Source organism: Ambystoma mexicanum, chromosome 6p (assembly GCF_040938575.1).
Source record: "Ambystoma mexicanum isolate Mex_15411 chromosome 6p, UKY_AmexF1_1, whole genome shotgun sequence".
Taxonomy (NCBI): domain Eukaryota; kingdom Metazoa; phylum Chordata; class Amphibia; order Caudata; family Ambystomatidae; genus Ambystoma; species Ambystoma mexicanum.
This window is the reverse complement of record NC_090935.1, coordinates 549,859,244-549,880,692: the sequence shown is the minus strand read 5'-3', so window position 1 is coordinate 549,880,692 and position 21,449 is coordinate 549,859,244. Positions and strand designations below refer to the sequence as shown.

General features: G+C 49.3%; 1 protein-coding gene across 1 annotated transcript in view; it reads right to left on the bottom strand.

Moving 5' to 3' along the window:
• PPWD1 (peptidylprolyl isomerase domain and WD repeat containing 1) overlaps nucleotides 1–21,449 on the bottom strand; it is a 537,697-nt gene that overhangs the window by 148,512 nt on the left and 367,736 nt on the right. The window contains exon 8 of the mRNA XM_069627352.1: nucleotides 8,802–8,983. Coding sequence (XP_069483453.1) covers nucleotides 8,802–8,983 — 182 coding nt within the window. The remainder of the gene's footprint in view (nucleotides 1–8,801; nucleotides 8,984–21,449) is intronic.

Below are 21,449 nucleotides of genomic sequence, written 5' to 3'. Positions count from 1 at the left end.
CCGCGGCAGCATCAGGTAAGTGTGTGTAGCCTGCTGTTGCGTGTGTTTGTGTAGACAAAATGATTCAGTAGTTCAACCTGGGTGACCCAACGGGACCTCGGGCATCCGGCAGGCGTTGAGGCAGTGGTCAGCCACCCTGGTCTTCCGGTGGGTCTTGCGCTGGTGGTCGACGGGCCTCTTGCTGTTGGTCTGGTGGAGGCCTTCTGTTCCTCCCCCTGTTGTCGCGGGGGGTCGACCAGTCTCTGTCTATGTTTTGTTCAGCCCAGCGCCAAGCCTCCTTGAGATCATTGAAGTGGACTGTTCCTTTGTGATAAATCTTGAGTTGCGCAGGGAAGAGCAGGCCATACCTCACTCCCATTGTTTGCAGTTGTTTTTTGAGGTGGTCGAAGGATTGCCTCGCCTTTTGCACTTCCCTGGTGTAGTCAGGGAAAAAAGGCAATTTTGGAGCCATTGACTGTGATGGCGCCTTTTGCGCGCGCATGTTGCAGTAGGGCATCACGATCCCTGTAGTTTAAGAACTTTGCAATTATCGTGTGTGGAGGTGCGCCGGGCGGAGGTCTGCCCGTGGGTACTCTGTGTGCCCTCTCTATGGAAAAGAACTTGGAGAAGGCGTCTGGCTCATACAGGTCAGTCAGCCATTGTTCTAGAAAGAGTTCCATGCAGGGGCCTTCGGCCTTTTCGGGTATGCCGAGTATGCGCCCATTGTTACATCTAGATCTGCCCTCTCCATCTTCAATTCTGTCCTCCAGTACCTTCAGTTTGGTTGTGACATTTTGGAGCTGCTGTTGCATTATGCATTCTATCCTCTGTATTGGATATGCGATGTTCAGCTTCCCCGGTGCGTGCCGTTAGTTTCTGGAGATCGTGTCGGAGGAGGGATACATCCATACTTATCCCGTCCATTTTCTGCTCCATTGATGTGCGGGAGTGGGCTATCGCAGCCATAATGTCCTTCAATGAAATTCCCTGTTCCGTTTTCATCTCGTCCGCGGATTGTGGGTGGAGGTCCGATGCCTGGGGTGGCGGGATGGTGTATTGATCCATCCTGCTTTGTGTGGGGAGTTTCCTTGACCTGTCTTTCCCCATGGTACCAACATCACTAGCTGCGTATGGTTCTCCGTGCTTGGCCTTTTGTGGGCGTTATCGTCTCACTGCGTGCTGTATTCGTGCTCTGACCGCACCCTGTAGGCGTTGTGATTGCGCTTAGGGGACCACAGCTTGGGCTAGTTTGGGAGCGGTCCGCGTATTCCAGCTGTCCCCCGCCACTACTCCTACTTCGGGTATTGCCCCCTTGCGTCTAGCCCTTCTTCAATAATGCAAATTGAGGATGGTTCGGTGTGTTTGCTGCAGGCGGGCCTGGCGATGCGCGGGTTGGTGCTACCCCGCGGAGTCCGCTCCTGACGTTCCACTGCAACACAGCCAACTATTTGGGGGAACGGTGGTCCTCCAGGGTCTAGATACAGCACGAGTTTGTGGGCCGGTGTGGGCTATTTGGTCCGATCAGTATTAGCACTTTACCCCCACTGTACACCTCTTGTGCTGTGTTCTTTGACAGCCCGGTGGATCAGCAGTTGTCGCCACGTGGTCTCGCTCCGGGGAGATTCTGTGCCACGGGCCCACACAGGCTCACGCTCCCCAGGGAGCCTCTTTCAGTGTTGTGTGGCGGCACACCTCCAGTCCGGGGCTGCGTATGTGCTGTTAGGTTTGCGGCGCCTGCAAAGTTCGCCAGTAGACTGGGCCACGAGGGCTCTAGCGGCTCACCCCCAGCCCTCCACCTCTCCCCCGGGCTGTTTTGCACGCCGTCGCCACTGGGAGCAGGGCTCGGGCGGGGACACTCACCCACGCCTCTCAGCCTCACCGGCACTTCTTCTCAGTCGGTGGCGCGCAGACTTGCCTCACACGTTGGGCCACCCGGGATGTACGTCCCTCGTTCTCGATTAACAGCGCTGTCGGGGGGGGTCCCGGGCATCCCACGTGAGTGGATACGCACCCCGCCCTCACATCCGCACGGGTCCGCTGTAGTCCGCCAGTTGGGAGGGACACCGCCGGAGCCTCACTGGGACCGCACTCTTCCTCTGATGTAGTCTGCGGATCAGTAGCAGGCTGGGTTCTGCTGCAGCGCGGCCTCACTGCTTCGCTTCAGGGCATTCGTCCGTGCGCGCTGGCGGCCATTTTGGAGGCTGGATGTCGTACGCCTCCAAACTTCTTGTGGTCGTTTCTCTTGAAATCAGCTGCGGTTTCCTCTGCTCTACACCTTGTTTGTGCCCAAGGGTGTCCGACACCACACGGAGGTGTTATCAGCTCTTATGTCGTTGAATTTCAGGCGATTTTACCAGGATGTTTGTTGCGGTCGTAGGAGCCGAGGAAACCTACGTCTTTCTTATCCGGAGGCTAGCCACGCCCCGAGACCACCAATATTCTTAAGCAGGCAAATACTTTTGGATCCCCACAGCAGAGTCATACAGTATAATAGGGTAGGCCAAAGTCAATGGGCAAAAGTCTTTTATAGGATGATGCACTTCTGATAAGTAGAAAAGTCTTTGCACAATGTTTTAGAACAAAAGAATAATCAAATGTAGGGCCAGAAGCCATTAGACTTGTGAGCAGTGGAAGATGCAAGCAACTCTACAGCAAGAGGTAGGTTCTCTCAGACTTTGTTACAGTACCTTTGAATTGAAGAGAAAGTGCAGCAGATGACTTCTGTTCGTGTGCAGCTCTGCAGATCTCACTGTTCCTGGGCCTCAGTCGTAGGGACAAGTGGGAGGACTTCTGGGGACTCCTGCTCTGTAATGAGACGGACACCACTCGCAACCGGCAATCTTCAAATCAGTGGCTGTTCAGTGTTTCAGCTCCTCGCGTCTACTGCAAATAGCAACACTGCGGTTCCTGACTGTCGAGATGGACTTTCCTTGCTTCTGGGGTCACACACTCTGTTGAGGGGGCTCAGGCTCGGCCAGCCCTGCTTCCTGGGAGTCGGAGGATCTTCCTGAAGCTCTAGGCCAGCTTAAAAGCAACGCACACAATCTGGTGTTCCTCTCCCTGGCTATACAGGTTCCAGCAGCAACTCTGTGGAAATTCAACCAGCTTTGAGATGGATGTCCAGGTGGCTTACTTGATTGGTCCCGCCAAGGGCAGTAAAGTGAAATGGACTTTACATTTGTAACTTTCTAACCCAGCACACACTATCATACCATAGGGTGCTGGAGGGTTACTTAGTATCCCCTTAGTCAAGATTCTCATGTAACATTTTTATGTTACCCTTTCTACAATTAATGGCTGGTGGCAGTGGTTTACATTTTACTACCATTGTGTTTTGTACCGCATGCTGCAATTGCAGCTGCAGTAAGGCACCCATGGGTGGCCATTTTGTCAAAATGGCCCGGTCTTCATTTTTTGCCATTTCTTGTTGGAAAGGTCCTCTTGAGATTAACAAACCAGGTTTGGTCCCTTTGTTCGTTTTGCCTTTGGCGGGATTCACGAGTGAAGCCCTCCTCTGGCTCCAGTATGTCTGGCAGGGGCAGGAAGTGAGGGAGGTGCCTGAAACTCTGATTTTAATTGCCTTGGTTACTGGAATGCACCCAAAGGTGATTGGCCGACTGGGTGTGCTTGGAGGACAGTCACCCGGCTGTGCGAATGACAGCTAGGCTAGGTTTGGTCCCGCCAAACTCAAGGCGAGAAGTCGTCCTTGCAGGGGCTTCTCTGTTGATACGAATGTGGAGTTTCAGCACAGCAGCAGGGCTTCACCGGGCACCCCAACGGTCCAGGAGTTGCAGCAGGCATCCTCTTCAAATTCTTCTTCGGTTCCTTCGCCCAATGGTTGACTCTGCCTTCCAAGCCAAAAGCCTAGTATTTTATTCAGTTCTCTCCCATTTATTCCAGGCTAGCTGCCAATCACCCAGCAGGGTGGCTGGCCCTGCCGGACAGTCAGCCAGCCAATCACTACAGAGTGCATTTGGGTCTCCTAGGAGACTAGGCACAGGGAGTTTCGGGCAACTCCCTCACTTCCTGCCTACCCCAGACACCCTGGAGCCAGAGGCAGGCTTCACTCGTGAATCCCACCAAAGGCAAAGCAAACAATGGGACCAAACCTGGTTTGGCGCGCAGAGTAAATCTCAAGAAGGACCTTTCCACAAAGAAATGGCGAAAAAAAGACCGGGTCCTATTTGATAAAAATGGCACCCTTGGGTGCTTTACTGCAGCTGCGAACACAGCCGCGGAAAATGCACACCATGGTAGTTAAAACAAAACCACTGTCACCAGCCATTCAGTGAAAAAAGGGTATCATCATAAAGATGTTACATGAGAAGCTTGACAAAGGAGATACTAGGTAACCCCTACTAAAAGATTGCCCTAATCCACTGCATTGAAGGTGCTGTGTGACACAATGTAAAATATGATGACTATGGAGTTTGGCAGGCTCCATACCCAAAAGAAACACAAAGCTCAGGAATCGCATTAAAATACATGACAGAGTGGGAAAAAGGGGTCTCACTCTCTCCAGGTTAAAAAGTCAAGTTCTCAAAATCCAGCAAAGTAGCTGGGTGTCTCCAAGGTGGTGGGAATTGGCACATTTTTGAGAATTCTCCTTAAAGGGATGGCACACAGACACTTCCTACACCCTCAAATGAATTAAATAGCTAGGACACTGTGGACATTGATTTACCACTGGTACATTTAGAGCAATACTGAGTTTGGTGCAAAGGTTAGATTTGGGAATAAAACAAAGGTTAACAAATAATTGATAAACAGGTAGGTACTTTTTGAACCCTCCACTGCAAAGTAAATTTAATCCTTTCCTGGGGAAAGGTAAAGGCACAGAGTCAGAGGCAAGAAGAGTCTCGCAGGGAGCCGGGACAGCCAATATTATTTGAGCGAAGTCTAGGGGAGCGGAAACTCTTCTTTGTAGGCAAGTAAAGGTCTTGCACAATGTTTTTAGAAACGTTTGCAGAAGTAAGATTCACTTGAAGGGCCACAAGCTGTGAGGCTTGTGAGGGGCAAAGCTGTAACAAGCTCTGCAAGGGTAACCAAGACAAGTCTCAACTGAGAACAAGTACAGCTTCACCACAATAGGTAAGTCCTCTTAACTTTACAGTACCTTTGGTTAGAAGAAATGGTTCCAGCTGGCTTCTGTTCCTGTACAGCTCTGCAGATCCTGGTGTTCCTGGGCTTCAGTCGTGGGGACAAGAGCGACTTCTGGGGACTCCTGCACTAATATTGGAAGGTCAGCGGCAGCAATGGGCAAACGTCAATTCAGTGGCATTTTGCGGTTTCAGCTCCTCTTGTCTGACAGCAAATCGCAACACTGCGGTTCTCGGGTACCACTATAGACTTTCCTCGCATCTGGGGTCCAACACTCTGTTGAGGAGGCTCAGGCTTGGTCAGTCCTGCTTCAGGGAAGTCCGGAGGATCTTCCAGGTGCTCAGTTCCGACTTAAAAGCAATCAGCTCGATATGGTGTTCCTCTCCCTGGCACTTCGGTTCCAGCAGCAGCAGAAGTACAGCCAGCTCAGAGAGGATGTCCAAACGGGTTTACTTTGGGGTTTATTGGTCCCACCAACCCAAAAGGGAGAGGTTTGTCATGATCTCTGCTTCCAAAAGGTCAGGGTTTTCCCAACTCCCTTGGAAGCAGATCCATAACCCAGGTTCCGAGTGCCAACCAGTCCCAATTGGGACCTTTTGGACCCAGTCCTGGCGCCAGTGGCACCAGGCTCATAAATATGCCCAGTCCCAGCGCTGGAAGCGCCGGGCTCATAATGCTTGGGTGGACTTACCTGCAGCAGACCATGCTGCTTACTTGCCTGCCAGTTGAGCCTCTGATCCTCTTCTGTTTGGAACTACTTTTCCTGTTGGGTGGGGCAGGAGCCACTCCCTAGATTCAGAACACTGGAACTCTTCTGGAAAGCAGGAACTCTTTTCTTACCTAGGCGTGGCTGTGGAAGGAGATACCTAAGCACTACAGGAGGCTATTTAAACCACACCCGATGGATGAATCTTGCTTTGCGTTATTCTGCATCCTCTGCAGCAGAACGCTCATCGTGTCTTCTGCATCTGATCCTGGGCCTAAGGAAAAAGGCTTACCATCCTGAATCCAGTCTTCAGCAACACCTATAAAGACAAGAAAGAACAGGTTAGCATTACGGTCTTCAGTGACAGCTCTTCACTTACCTGGTCCATCGGCTGTCACCAACGCCTCGCGCTGCATTCCGGCATCTGAAAGACAAAGGCTTACCTACTCTTCGTGCGCTCCGGAGGTCTTCGCACTGCATTGCGGCATCTGAAAGACAAAAGCTTACCAACTCTTCGCACGCTCCGGAGGCCTTCGGCGCTGCATCCCGCATCTGAAAGACAAAACAAGGTGCGTTTAAAGACATTGGGGAACTTTAATACTCACGTGCCATTACTCCTTTCCACATCTAACCCAGTGGGTATTCCGGCACCCTGCAGCCGCTCCGAACTTGTACCTGCAAAATAAAAAGACAGTTAGAGCGCATCGTGAAGCAGGCAACAAGCGCTTACTTAGGTGCTTCCAGGCGCTTCTATTCATCACACGGGCTCCATCTTCAACTCACTTCAGCCCGTCATCCGCCCTCGCCGGAACCCTGCAAAACAAGAGACATCATTACTAAAGACTTTAAAGACATTAGAATTACTCGAAACTTACCGTTCGTGCAGTAAACGACAGACAGCAGTCCTCTGAAGTCAAGAGGCCTGCTCCCCTTATCCAGTGAAGAAACTGGTTACAACACCCTGCCCCGAGGCAGATGGAGAGCACAGCGTTCACTTACCTAAGGTGAGAGCGTTAACCTTTGGGGTTCTACAGGAGAAGAGAAAGGGAAGAAGAGAGAGACATTCAATAACCCAGTTCCTTAATCCCATATTTTCTATCTGCAGACATCTTACCCTTCGAGTCAGACCTACAGTGCACAGAGGTCCAGCCCAAAGAGCCAGCCGTGTGTTACACATCACCTTTGAAGATACGGTATACGCCCAGTCAAGACCGGCGCCTCTACGGGAATCAGGTGAGCGTTACAAAGTTGTCCTTGCAGGGCTTCTCTAGTCAAAACGAATTCTGAGCTTCAGCACAGCAGCAGGGCTTCACCTGGAAAACCAACGGTCCAGGAGTTGCAGTAGGCGTCTCTTCCAAGTTCTTCTTCAGATTCCTTCGTCCAGTGGTCGACTCTGCCTTCCAAGCCAAAAAGCCTCGCCTTTTATGCAGGTTTCTCCCATTCAGTCCAGCCTAGCTGTCAATCACACAGCCGGGTGGCTTGTCCTCCAAGCACAGCCAGTCGGCCAATCACCTTTGGGTGCATTCCTGTAACCACGGCAATTAAAAGCACAGGGAGTTTCAGGCACCTCCCTCACTTCCTTCCCCTGCCAGACATACTGGAGCCAGAGAAGGGCTTCACCCGTGAATCCCGCCAAAGGCAAAACGAACAAAGGGACCAAACCTGGTTTGTTAATCTCAAGAGGACCTTTCCAACAAGAAATGGCAAAAAATGAAGACCGGGCCATTTTGACAAAATGGCCACCCAAGGGTGCCTTACTGCAGCTGCAATTGCAGCACGCGGTACAAAACACACAATGGTAGTAAAATGTAAACCACTGCCACCAGCCATTAATTGTAGAAAGGGTAACATAAAAATGTTACATGAGAATCTAGACTAAGGGGATACTAAGTAACCCCTCCAGCACCTTATAGTAAGATAGTGTGTGCAGGGTTAGAAAGTTACATAAGTAAAGTCAATTTCACTTCACTCCTCTTGGAAACAGTTTAACCAAGAGAAGGTATTTAAACCTTTGGGAAATCTAAGAGACATCCCTGTGCCACTGCACTGAAGGTGCTGTGTGCCACAATGTAAAGATGATGCCTATGGAGTTTGTCAGACTCCAAAGTCAAAAGAGAAACAGAGTCCAAATCACAGAAAATTACATGAGCGAGTGGGGAAAAAGGTCTCACTCGTTCCAGGATACAAAGTAAAAGTCCTAAAGTTCAGCAAAAGAGCAGGGGGTCGCTTAAGGTAGGAGGGAATCAACACAGAATTGAGAATTCGCCGTAACAATTTGTAATCCCCCCCCACCCAGCATTCCACATAGGGGGGTGTGTGCTGGACCCACAAAAGAGACAAGTACGCAAGATAAAAGTCATCTCTCTATTCTTGGGAAGAGTAGTTCACACAAGAAAATGTATTTAAACATTAGGAGAAGTCCAAGGGACTTCTCAGTGGCACTGCACAGAGGCTGCTGTGCGTCACTATGCAAAAAGCACATGCCTATTGCACAGTCAGTGAAAAACACGAGTGGTAAAAAGCTCCACTCACTCAGGAGGTAAAAAATAAAATAAATCTAAAAGATCCCAGAATCCTGCAAAGGGGCTGGGGGTCTCTAAAGTTAAAGGGAATTCGCACTGAAACTGAAATTTCTCTCAATCACAGACCTAAACTATCAACAGCTGGGCTTGTGTATTACCCAAAGCAAGCCTTTATTGAGCAAGCTGATAGCAATGGAAGCCAAATGAGGGCAAGGGGGCAGGTATCACTTCATAGAACACAACTTGAATCTATGCTGGCAGTCTACAAAAGTGCAGGGATAACATGTGCATCAATTATGAACTTGCTCAACGAGTAAAGGAGACTTGACACTAGGCACACACATTTTCGAGTAAGACTTGGAAGTGCACACTGTAGGTGAATACTGGGGAAACCACATTTCTGCATTTAAAAAATGGTTACTTAAATATGCAAGGACATGCCTGATGCAACAAGACAAATAAAAAAAAAAGATGTCAGAAAATAAAATACTTACTCAACAGGGAAGAGCTTGACATGCACATCACCCATGCTAGTATGGACAATGGCACTATCGGAAACCCGTTTGGGGCCCTCTGCTTGTGTGGCTGCCATTACTTCCTCTTTTGACGGTTTCTCATTGAAGACATCTCTATCAGAATCTGCACTCTTTGTGTCTTCTGGTTCCCGTTTGGAAAACTGAAACATGAGAATGTTCATACAAATGAATTTGGAAACTATTAAAATCATAGCATTGCAGGTTGAAAAAAGATTGCCATCATAAAAATTGCTGTTTTCAACCATTTAAACCCCTTTTTATCAGACTGAACGCTAAGAACACCATGCTTATTAACTAGTCAAGTAAAGGAACAATGAACAAGAGGGAGTAGTTACTTAGGGCAACATCTGTAGCCCGGAGCCCTTTTGTTAGTTTTTTTTGGCCAAAGTCCTGTCTGTGAGAAGACGTTAGAAAACCCACCTTGGAAGAACAGGGTAGCACGAGTTTGGTTTAGCCTGAATTACCCAAAGGTTTGGTAGATATACGAGCAGCTAGGCGTAGTCTAGTAGTGAGGCACGTTAGGCAAGAATTGATGTAGTAACACAGACTACACAACACGTGTCTACTTGGTATTCGGTAACCCACCTTTTGGTATAGGGCTGTACTACGCAAGTTGGTAGTGTGAATGAGAAGCCAGGCCTATCTCAAGAGGGGTAAACGTGAGTTGTAGACATGAAATCCATCAATACAAGTAATCAAATAACACTTGTACTCAAGGTTTCAGTTATAAATAATTATTTATTTAACATCGGTTTTAAATAAGCATTCTTTAAAAAAAGCAATTCTTTGTAACGGTTAAAGTAAACATTTGAAATAGTTCTTCAAAATCAATCAAGCTGGTGGATACTCTTTGGAAATGCAAATACTTTTCTCCTACACCCTGAAGTGACTTCAATAACAAGGAGATTATTGCAATAATATATCACACCAATGCACTTTTCATATTCTGAGTTTCAGGAAGGAAGGGTTAAGGAAAAATAGGAAGGTTATAACAGTTTCTTACATTGTGAGGACAACTGAATCCTCCAATGAAATATAGGTAAGCCTTTCCCAGCAGTAACAGTATTCAACAAGCTACAACCTATGGAGGAACAAGCAACGATGAAGTAAATGGATTCAGAAGAGTGCCTTTAGGGAGCCAGGACCGCCAAAGTCATTTGCACAAAGTCTATAGTTCTGATGCACTTCTTCGATAAAGTCTTTCACAAAGTCAGATAGTTCAGAAAATCACTGAAGACACACAAGCTGCCAAGGGGAGTTGAAATCAACCCAGAAAGTTAAGCAAGTGCAAATCTCAACACAGCACGACTTAAGGCAAGAAGGTAAGGATTCCCCAGCCCAAACAGTAGCTTTGGTTAGAAGAAAAGTGGTCCAGTTGGATGTCGTCTTGCTACAGCTATGCAGACCCCGGTTCCTGAGCCTCAGTTGTGGGGACAAGAGGGAGGACGTCTGGATGGCTCCTGCGGCAGTACTCAGGACGGTTGCCGGCAGCTGTTAGGGAGAATTCTCATAAGTAAGCCAATTCCTCCAACCGTAGAGCCCTCCAGCTCTTTTACTAAACTTTGGGACATCGAACTTTTAAATCTGTGTGTTTTACTCTTGTGTTTTCTTTGGTTATGGAGTTTTAGACAACTCCATAGGCATCATCTTTTCATGTGTGTCATACAGCACCCTCAGTGCAGTGGCACAGGGAAACCTTTTCAGGCTTTCCCAAGGTTCAAATACCTTCTCTGGGATAAACTACTGCTTCCAAGAGCAGTAAAGTGAAATTGACTTAACTTACATAGGTCCCAGTCTTTTTTCGCTGTTTTTTTAGGAAAGGTCCCTAGAGTTTTGCTCTGCGCGCCAAAGCAGGTTTGGTCCCTTTGTTTCATCGCCTTTGGCGGGCTTCAGGAGTGAAGACCGCCTCTGGTGACCGAGTGTCTGGGGTGGGCAGAAAGTGAGGGTGGTGCCCGAAACTCCCTGTGCTTAGTCATCTAGGAGACCCAAATGCACTCTGGCGTGATTGGTTGACTGACTGTCCGGCAAGGACAGCCACCCTGCCGGGTGAGTGACAGCTATGCTGAAATTAATGGGAGGAAACTGGATAAAAGGCGAGTCTCTTGGCTTGGAAGGCAGAGTCGACCACTGGAACTTAAGAACCGAAAACAAGCTTGAAGAGGACGGCTGCTGCAACTCCTGGACTGTTGGTTTGCCCGGTGGAGCCCTGCTGCAGGTCCGAATCACTAAGTTCATCTCGACAGAGAAGCCCTGCAAGGACGACTTGTCCCTTTGAGTTGGTGGGACCAATCAACTCGACCCGTAAGACACCTGGATACCATTCTCGGAGCTAGTTAGGATTAACCAGGGGGAAGGACACCAGCTTATGTGCTTGAAGAACAGCAACCCGAATCGAAGATTTGTTAATTTGGCAGCTTTGTGATCCATCCCTGTGCAGGAGTCCCCCGACGTCCTCCCTCTTGTCCCCACGACTGAGGCTCAGGAACAGCGAGATCTGCAGGAACTGCCAGGAACAGAAGTCTTCAGCTGCATCTTTTTCTTCAATATAAAGGTACTGTAAAAACCTGACTGAGAGCTCTGCTACCAAAAACTGTGTAGTACAGACTTATACCAAAGGTTGGTTTTGCTCACACTTTTAGTCATAGTTGTGTGTAGTGGTCCCAAAGGGTACTGCATACAAACTCTGCCTAACAGCAGCTATGGGCACTCTTCGATTCAGCGGCACTTTGCGGTTTCAGCGCCTCACAAATAGCACTGATGCAGATCGAATATCTCCAGTTGGACTTTTTGCCTCCTCGGTCCTGGACTCTGGTGAGGGGGACTCTGGATCAGGATTTCCTGCTTCTGGAGGGTCCTTAGGAGGCTCCTGGAGCTTTTAGCCGGATTTGTTCAGCGGCAGACGTTGCACTCCATTATGGACGCTCGCACCTGGCATTGAACTTCCGCAGCAATGAAGAAGCACAACAAGTCAGGGATTGTGCCAAAGTGGAGTTAGTCTCAGGGTTACTAGGTTCTATTAACCCAAGGGGAGAAGTCGTTCCGTCCGCAGATTCTCTGTTGAGGTGAAAAAGGAGGTCAGCACAGCAGCAGGGCTTCAGCAGGCAATTCAAGGTCCAGGATGTTGCTGCAAACCTCTCTACACTTTTTCTTCATCGGATGTTTCTTCCAGTGGTCGGCTCTGCCTCCAGTCCCAAAACCCTCGCCTTTTAAGCAAGTTTTCCCATTCATGCACAGCCTAGGCTGTCAATCACACAGTAGGGTGGCTGTCCTTTCAGGACAGGCAGCCGGCCAATCAGGACTGGTTTCGATCAGGCACACCTAGAGACAAAGGACAGGGGGGTTTCGGGACCCTACCTCACATCCTGTCCTTTCACACACACTGGAGACAGGGGCGGGCTTAAGGGCTGAAGCTCGCTAAAGACACAAAGGGCTCAAATCTGTCAATGCACAGAGTAAAAGCAGAGAAAGACCTCACAAACAGGAAATGGTGAAGAAAAGCAGGCAGGGTCCATTATGACAAAATGGACACCCATGGGTGCTGTACTGTAGCTGAGGATTCAGCCTGCAGTAGAAAAGCACTATGGTAGTAAACATTAAACCACTGCCACTAGCCTTTAAAAGTAGTGAGGCTAACAAAAAATGTTACATGAGAAAGTAGGATGAGGGGCTACCAAGTAATTCCCCAGCACTCAACATAAGATGGTGTGTGCTGGACCTACAAGGTAGCAAGTTAAGTGAGATCAATTTCCTCTTACTAATCTCGGGAACTGTAGTTCACCCAAGAAAAGGTATTGGTTAGGGAAAATTCTCAGAAATGTGCCAATTCCTCTCTACCTTAGCGACCCACTGCACCTTTGTTGGATTTTGAGGACTATTTTTTTTACCTGCAGAGAGTGAGACCCTTTTTCCCCACTCTCTCATGTACTTCTGCTATTTGTATTTATTAGGTTTATATAGCACTTTGGGTTAAAGTGCTTTACAATATTTTGACTTGAGCACTGTGTTTCTTTTGGTTGTGGAGTCCAACAAACTCCATAGGCATCATCTTTTACATTGTACCACACAGCACCTTCAGTGCAGTGGCACAGCGAAGTCTTAGATTTCCCAAAGGTTTAAATACCTTCTCTTGGATAAACTGTTTCCAAGAGCAGTGAAGTGAAATTGACTTTACTTACGTTGTAAGTTTCTAGACCCAGCACACACTATCCCCTTTCACTACTTACTCATGTAACATTTTTATGTTACCCTTTCCTCAGTGGATAGCTGGTGGCAGCTGTATACTTTTAACTACTGTGGTGTTCTTTTACCGCGGGCTGTGTTCGCAGCTGCAGTAAAGCACCCATGGGGGGGGGGCATTTTTGTCAAAATGGCCCCAGTCTTCTTTTTGTGCCATTTCTTTGTGGAATGTACTCTGGATGCAAAACCAGGTTTGCTCCCTTTATTTGTTTTGTCTTTGGTGGGATTCACGAGTGAAGCCAGTCTCTGGCTCCAGTATGTCTGGCGGGGGCAGGACGTGAGGGAGGTCCCTGAAACTCCCAGTGCTTAATCCCCCTTGGTTACAGGAATGCACCCAAGCGTGATTGCAAGGACAGCCACCCTGCTGTTTGATTGACAGCTAGGCTGGAATGAATAGGAGAAACCTGCATAAAATGCGATGCGTTTTGGCTTGGAAGACAGTCGACCACTGGACAAAGGAAACCGTAGAAGAATTTGGAAGAGATGCCTGCTGTAATTACTGGACAGTTGGTTTGCCCGGTGAAGCCATGCTGCTGTGCTGAAGCGCCAAATTCATCGACTAGAGAAGCCCTGCAAGTACGACGTTTCCCATTCAGTTGGTGGGACCAATCAACTCCAAAGTAAGCCCGTCTGGACATCCTCTCGGAGCTGGCTGTACTTCCGCTGCTACTGCTGCTGCTGGAACCGAAGTGCCAGGGAGAGGAACACCAGATTGTGTGCGTTGCTTTTAAGTCGGACCCGAGCGCCAGGAAGATCTCCTCCGGACTTCCCTGAAGCAGGACTGACCAAGCCTGAGCCACCTCAACAGAGTGCTGGACCCCAGATGCGAGGAAAGTCCAGAGTGGTATCCGAGAACCACAGTGTTGCTATTTGCTGTCAGACGCAAGGCGCTGAAACACAGATGGACCGCTGAATTGAAGTTTACCTATTGCTGCCGCTGACCTTCCCATTGCAGAGCAGTCTTGTCCCCACGACTGAGGCTCAGGAACAACAGGAACAGAAGCCAGCTGGAACCATTTCTTCTAACCAGAGGTACTGTGAAGTCTAAGAACGTATCTCTTGTTGTGTAGCCTTACTTGCTCTTAGTTGAGACAGGTCTTGGTTACCTTGCAGAGTTGCTAAATCTTTGCCCCTCACAAGCCTCCCAGCTTGTGGCCCTTCAAGTGTTCTATTTTCTACAAACATTGTGCAAGACTTTTTACCTACCTGCAAAGAAGATCTTCAGCTCCCTTAGGCATTGTGCAATTAACATTGGCTATCCTGGCTCCCTGAGAGACTCTTCTTACCTTTGACTGTGTGCTTTATCTTTTCCCCAGGAAAGGGTTAAACTGTTTTGATATTGGAAGTTTTTTTTTTTTTAAACATTTATTTTATTAAGAGAGCAGGTTAGCATTCAGACCGTCCACAAAAGAAAGAATTTGACATGGTATTGAGGCATGTACAGTATTGGCACATATATACAGAGTAGCAAGAAAACGTAACAAACATCCCGCATCATGGTGAAGAGAGGCGTAGCATCCTTGTCCGGTATCTGGGAACACAAATAAATACGCAACAGCGACCAAATGTCTTTGGGCCGACACTGTGTCGGGACCGATAAAACAAAAAGTTCTTCACCGTCGTTTACCAAACATAAGTCTTTTAAGAAACTGGCTCTGGATGGTGCAGTTGTAGACTTCCATGATTTAAGGATACAGCGCTTGGTGACAACACGCCTCGTAGTTTCTTTCGCCTTACCAATGTCACCAAGCAAGTACTTCAAGGGGGAGAGTCTCGCCAGAATCGACGTTATGTCTTCGAGGAGTTCTGCCACCTCCCGCCAGAATTCCATAATCGAAGGGCATGACCGGTACATGTAGTAGGGGCTAGCGTTTGGTGCATTGCACTTGGGGCAGGCTCCCGTGCAACTCTCAACAAATTTGGCTAGTCTGGCGGGGGCATAGTGGAGCTGATTCAGAACTTTAAACTGGATCAGCCGTAGCCCCGCGTTCATAGAGACGGATCTGGTGAGTTGACAGAAGCGTGACCACCGTATTTCATCAATCTGAGTGCCCGTATCCCGCTCCCAGGTTTCTCTCATCGTATTACGTGACGGGGAGTGGGTTTGTACTAATGAGTATACCAACGAGACCCCTTTATTGTGACTATTAGGGGATACTATTGCCCTAATACATTCATGTACCTGGGGTTCCAACGGGAAAGATGGCCATCTAGCCGCAAAAGCAGTTTTCATACGATGATATTGAAAGCGTTTAAGTGGGCCTCCTCCCACCATCCCGATGAAATCAGTGAGTTCACAGAATGTGCCATTTGGGAACATGTCCCTTAGTGTGAATAGCTTGCTAGGATCCCAGGATTGTTGAATGGCTTTATCAAATGTTGGGGATATACTCGAGAAGTTCCACAGGGGGACCTCCGGGTCATAGGGGGTCTCAAGGCCTAATCTGTTATATATCTTGGCCCAGGCGCGTATGGTTGTATATACCGGGTCAAACGGGCATGTGTCTCCATAGACAGGGTTAAGAAGAAGTGATCTGATGTCATTGGGGCGATCAGCATGTTTCTCCATGGGGATGTGGGGAGATGTGTCCTCAGGGTCAAACCAGTGTTTAACAAATTGAGCCTGTGCAGCCAGATAATATAGTTCAAAATCTGGCGCAGCAATGCCACCCCGTGAGAATGGTTCCACCATCTTATCCCACCCCAATCTGGCCGTCTTCCCATTCCAAATGAAATTAGAGGCGAGCGACTTGAGTTTCATGAAAAAGGACTTGCCGGGCCATATCAGAATGTTGTTAAAATAATATAAGAGTTTGGGTAATACTACCATTTTGAGAATAGCCACTCTACCATACAAGGACAAGGGAAGGCTAGCCCACGTTTGGAACTTGGTCGTCAAACTCAGTAACAGTTCACCATGGTTCTGTGTATATAACAATTGTTTGTCCCTGGCCACCATAATACCCAAGTAACGTACTTGAGTCGGGGTGGGCCTAAGCCCAGCAATTGCAGAAATGTTACCCGTACAATCTGTAAGGGGAAATATTTCAGACTTGGGAACATTGATTCTGTACCCTGAATATTCCGAGAACTCATGTATGTCCGACATTATGTGCTGTACATTCTCTTCTGGGTCGCGGACATATAGCAGGGTGTCGTCTGCATATAGTAAAATGATCTGGGGGGGGGGCCGGACATCCTAAGCCCTCTATGTGAGTGGTTCTGGCGTATATATTCCGCCATCGGCTCAATAGTAAGTGCAAAAAGTATAGGTGAAAAGGGACAGCCCTGCCTGGTAGCTCTGTAGAGCCTAAACGAGGGGGACAAAGTGGCGTTGGTCAGAACCTTAGCAGTCGGGTGAGTATATAGTAGCTGTACGCATTTGATGAAGTATCGGCCAAAGCCAAACCGTTCAAGCACCAGGAAGAGATAAGACCAGGACACAGAATCTAAGGCCTTCTCGGCATCAAGGGCCACCACGGCAGCCTTTGTTGCGGGACCAATGTGTGCCATAACATTAAACAAGCGCCTCAGGTTGAGAGCTGTAGATCTAGTTGGTATAAAGCCCACCTGGTCTGGGTGAACAAGGATCGACATGTACGGCAGGAGCCTGGTGGCTAACACCTTGGCGAATATTTTTGCATCAGTATTAATCATGGAGAGCGGTCTATACGAACCCGTGTCATGTGCAGGTCTACAGGGTTTCAGGAGGACAGTAATAATAGCTTCGCGCATCAATTCTGGAAGGTTCCCTTGATCCATCGCCTCCTCCCACACTTAACAGTAGTGGGGCTAGTTCAGTCCTAAATTCCTTATATAGTTCCGCGCTAAGTCCATCCGAGCCGGGGGCACGGCTCCCTGATAGAGATTTAATGGCCTCTACAATTTCTTCAATAGTGATGGGCTGATCCAGTATGTTACGGGTCTCAGTGGTCAGTGTAGGGAGGTCTAGGCTATCCAAATACCGGAACGTGTCTTCTTTACTTTTGATGTCATGATTGGAATAAAGGGAGGAATAAAACTCAGCGAAGGTGGAATTAATGTCTTGCTCCTTATTAACCAAAGCCCCAGTGTGTGTCAGAATACCAGGGATTGGACTCGGATGTCTATCTGTTTTAAGCATGGTGGCCAAGAATTTCCCGGCCTTATTACTCTCCCCATATCTACGGGCCTTGGCAGGCGCAGCCATGTATAAGACTTCCCTGCTGGCTAACGCATTTGCCATAGTGTTGCCTTGTCCTTTGTGGCGCCATATTCAGTTTGTAACAGGCCTATTTTAGTTTCGACTACGCCCAGCTCCCGTCTTACAGCTTTAAGCATACCCGTGGACTTGCCCAGGATAGTACCCCGGATCCAGACTTTGAATGCCTCCCAGAGGGTAGCATAAGTGGTTACCGATCCCTCATTTATTTCAATAAATTCCGTGATCTCAGTATGGAGGGCTTCACAAATATTAGTGTCCCCGAGTATGGCGGGGGGGGGGGCATTCTCCACCGTCTAACTGGAGGAGGGGCATCACCCAGCTGAATGCCAAGTGTTACTGGTGAGTGGTCAGAGAGGGTGCGTGGGTGTATTTCACAACTGGTGACCATGCCGGCAAGGGGTGAGCAAATGAACCAGTAATCGATACGTGAATGGGAATCATGGGCAGAAGAGTAAAAGGTGAATTTCCTCTCAGTAGGGTGCAGTGTGCGCCAAGCGTCTACCACATCCATCTGTTCCATCAACTGCCGCACAACCAATGCGGCTCTGGAGGGGGCCCTGGGGGCAGTAGAGGACCGATCAAGGGACTGGTCCAAAATAGTATTGAGATCGCTGCCCCAGATTATCTGTGCCTCCCCTGACAGTCAGCATATCAAGTATCGTACAATAGAACTGTGGATCGACCACATTTGGCCCCTATGTATTAACAAGTATTAATTGGTATCCCGCCAACTCCCCCCAGACTAGTGCATATCTGCCAAGCGGATCTATTTTACTGGAGTGGTATTTAAAGCACAGCTTGGGGTGTATGAGGGTTAACACTCCCCTAGACTGTGTTGAGTATTCCGTGTAAGTATCTCTGGGGGCCCCATCTTGGCAGGAATGCAGAATTGACATTACCCAGTGAGTGCGTCTCTTGAATGAAAAGAATATGAGGATCGTGAGGTGCAACATATGCTGCCACCTTCCTTGCCTTCACTGGGTAGTTAAGCCTGCGAATATTCCAAGAGAGTAGCTTGACTTCTAAGCCCCCATCAGCCTGTGCCATACCCGCAAGTTGTAAAGATCGTCTGTCCGTAGCCTCGCCCCTGTTGCAAGTGATACGGCCATTCTGCCATGTAACCGCTCTCTGATTTTAACAATCGAACTCCTTTAACCAAACTCCCCAAACCATCCCGATCTGACACCAGGAACCCACAACATCTGCCCCAACTTTGTCCCACCCACCGCCCACATCAACTGCGGAATATTGACCCACTCAATGACTGTGGTCGAGCTTGTTTTGGCATTGACCAAACTTCTGGCCGAAGCCAACCTTGTATTCGAATGAAACCCCTTCAGGTGGTTCAAATTTCCACACCAAGAACACCCATTTCCAACCCCTCTTACCTCCCCCCCCACCCTCATCACCCCCAACTTGACGATGTACCCAAAAACAATCGTGGAACATTCCCGGGGTAGCCTTGTTGCCTCACATGGCCACCTGATTGGCTCCAATCTCCAATAGTCACATGGAATGGAGCCGCCTTGCTTGTAGGATCAATAGGGCTGCAGTGGATACTACAAAAGGATACAGACCAATCCGGCCGCCGGAGCTCCCTAGTGCTCGGGTCTTGGTCTATTATTCTGTGCCGGCCTGCCCCCCCCCACCCCCCCTCGGGGGGAGAGGTATGAAGTCTCTATATACTGTGTGGCCTCAGTCGGGGATTCGAAAAAATGCGCCCTACCCGCATGTTGGATCCTCATCTTTGCCGGGAACATCAGAGCATATGGAATCTGGCGGTCTCTAAGGAGTCTCTTGACTGGTTCATATGATCGCCTGCTCGCCTGGACCCCGGCAGAAAAGTCTGGGTATATATGTATTCGGCACTCCTCGTGTTGAAGCGTTCCAGCCTCCCTGGCCAGCCGCAGGATTGTGTCCCTGTCTCTGTAGTTAAACAGCCGTGCAATTATTGTGCGAGGGGGAGCACCTGGTTTGGGGGCCGGGGCAAGAGTACGGTGGGCTCTCTCCACCAAGAAATGCTCGGAGAATGACTCAGGACCAAATAGTGTTTTAAACAGTTGTTCAAGTTGTTTCTCCAATTGGCCTTTCCCAAATGACTGCCACGCCGACCACACGGATGTTATTGCGTCTCGATCTAGATTCAAGATCCTCGCATTTATGTTGCATTTTAGTCATGGCTTCCTTAAGCTGAGCGATGTCATGACCATTCTGTGAGATAGCGTCTTCGTTACTGCTAATTCTATTTTCTGCATCAGTGACACGTATGCTCTCTTTTTCAACTCTAGCCTTTAGGGAGCCAATGGTAGACACTATGTCATCCAGTTTCATGTTCACTGCTCGGAATCCATTTTCCACAAGCATGGTCAGCTTGTCCTCCCGTCCTTCAATGTCTGCAGGTGGGGTTTCATTAGCGTCAGCGTGCACCTCAGTTATGGCGTTCGGCGCCTGGCTGCCGGTAAATGCATCCATAGGACACTTCCTCTTGTTACTAGGCGTCTTGCCTCTCTTCCCAGCCTTGTGTGGCTCGCCCATGGTGCCAGCCCCCAGTACCTGGTTCAGTTACCCTTACTGCCGGGTGCCCGAGCCCCCGCCGGTTGTTTATGGATATTCGGCGAAGCCACCTGGATCAGGACGACAGTTTGCCGCTGGGGCAACAGGAGTCCTCTGCCTCACCCCCCCTGCTCCCAAGACGTCTGTAGATTTTCCGGCAGAGCCCCCAGCACCAGGGCACCAAGGCCCAATGTTAGGCACCAGCGATGGATATTTTCTCCCACGTAGTTAGGTGTCAAAACTCAGGGCGCGCCACAGTTTACGCCAAAGAGGGCTTATATAGATGTCTGGGTGTCCACCAGTGCGTGGGGTCGGCCAGGCCACCAGCACAGGGCTTCATGCGCCAGGGCGACCGTGCCTCAAGTCGCCAAAGGTAGTGCAATCTCCTGCGTATGTGCGCCCGCGACAAACAGATAGTTCTGGATGGGAACCGGGAGGCAAGGACTTCACGGATGTAGGGCGTGCAATGTAATATCAGGAGCAATGTTGCCCGCTAGTAGGGCGTTTCCGTCAATCCCCCCTCACTGGCACAGGGGCCCCCTATCCTCCCACTGCTTCATGAAGCCGTGGGCTTTGGCCTCTGTAAATTTATGTAATGTCTTAGCGGGCATGGGCCCGCGCGTAACACAGAGACCGGCTTCCCGTCCACCGAGAGTGTCGGATCACTTGGGGCCAATTCCTCTGCGCCCCACGTGCCGGCTCCCTGCCGAGCGCAGCTCGGAGAGAGTCTCCGGCTGCAACGGGCAGCCGCGTAGCAGGATGTCACCGCCGTGTCTAGTGGCGTCTCCGCCGCAAATTCCAGGGTGTGGGGGCCACAGAAGAGTAACGGGTATCGTACCTGAGGGGGGCTCAACGTCTCCTCGTCTTCACGGCCGAACAGCTCTCAGTCCGCAGCTGCTCAGCGTGGGCGCGAGTCAGGCGTGGGGGCCATTGACAATGGCCCCGCCCCCACTCGGCCTCCTCCTCGCCAGAGTCCACGGCTCCGCGTTGCCTCTGCCTGGAACTCCGAGCCGGATCGCGCTCCAACACCAGTCGGGCCAAATTCAGAGCGGCGTAACTTCGGCGCCAGAGACCGATTTCCACCAGGATTTGGAGACGTTGGGGACCAGACCTCGGCTCGTCTACACAGCCATTTGTGGGTGCTTAGGTGGCTCCAAAGCGGATGTTTTCTGGACGGATCTTGCACTGGAGCAGGAGCTCAGGATTCAGGCGGCCATCTTCGTCGTGCGCAACAGCGCCCCCGATATTGGAAGGTTTTTAAAAGTACTTACCGGTTTATGAATTATGTTTTAAGCTTTGTTGTATTCCCCCTCTTATCTTTTACACCAAACTCAGTATTGCTCTAAATGTACCCATGATAAATCAATATCCAGTGTCCTAGCTATTTAAGTCACCTTAGGGTGTAGAAGTGTGTGTGAGATCCCCAATGGGTAGCATCTGATTTAGAGAAACAGAGTGTGTTTTGAAGTGTATTAGAAGTGTTACATTTTCATTTCCATTTATATACTAATAAAGCGTTGGCAGCCCACAGGCACCGGGCAGCATCACATAAAACAAGACACTACACACTACACAATCACCTAATCATTTCTGCAAGCTTTGACACCCACTGC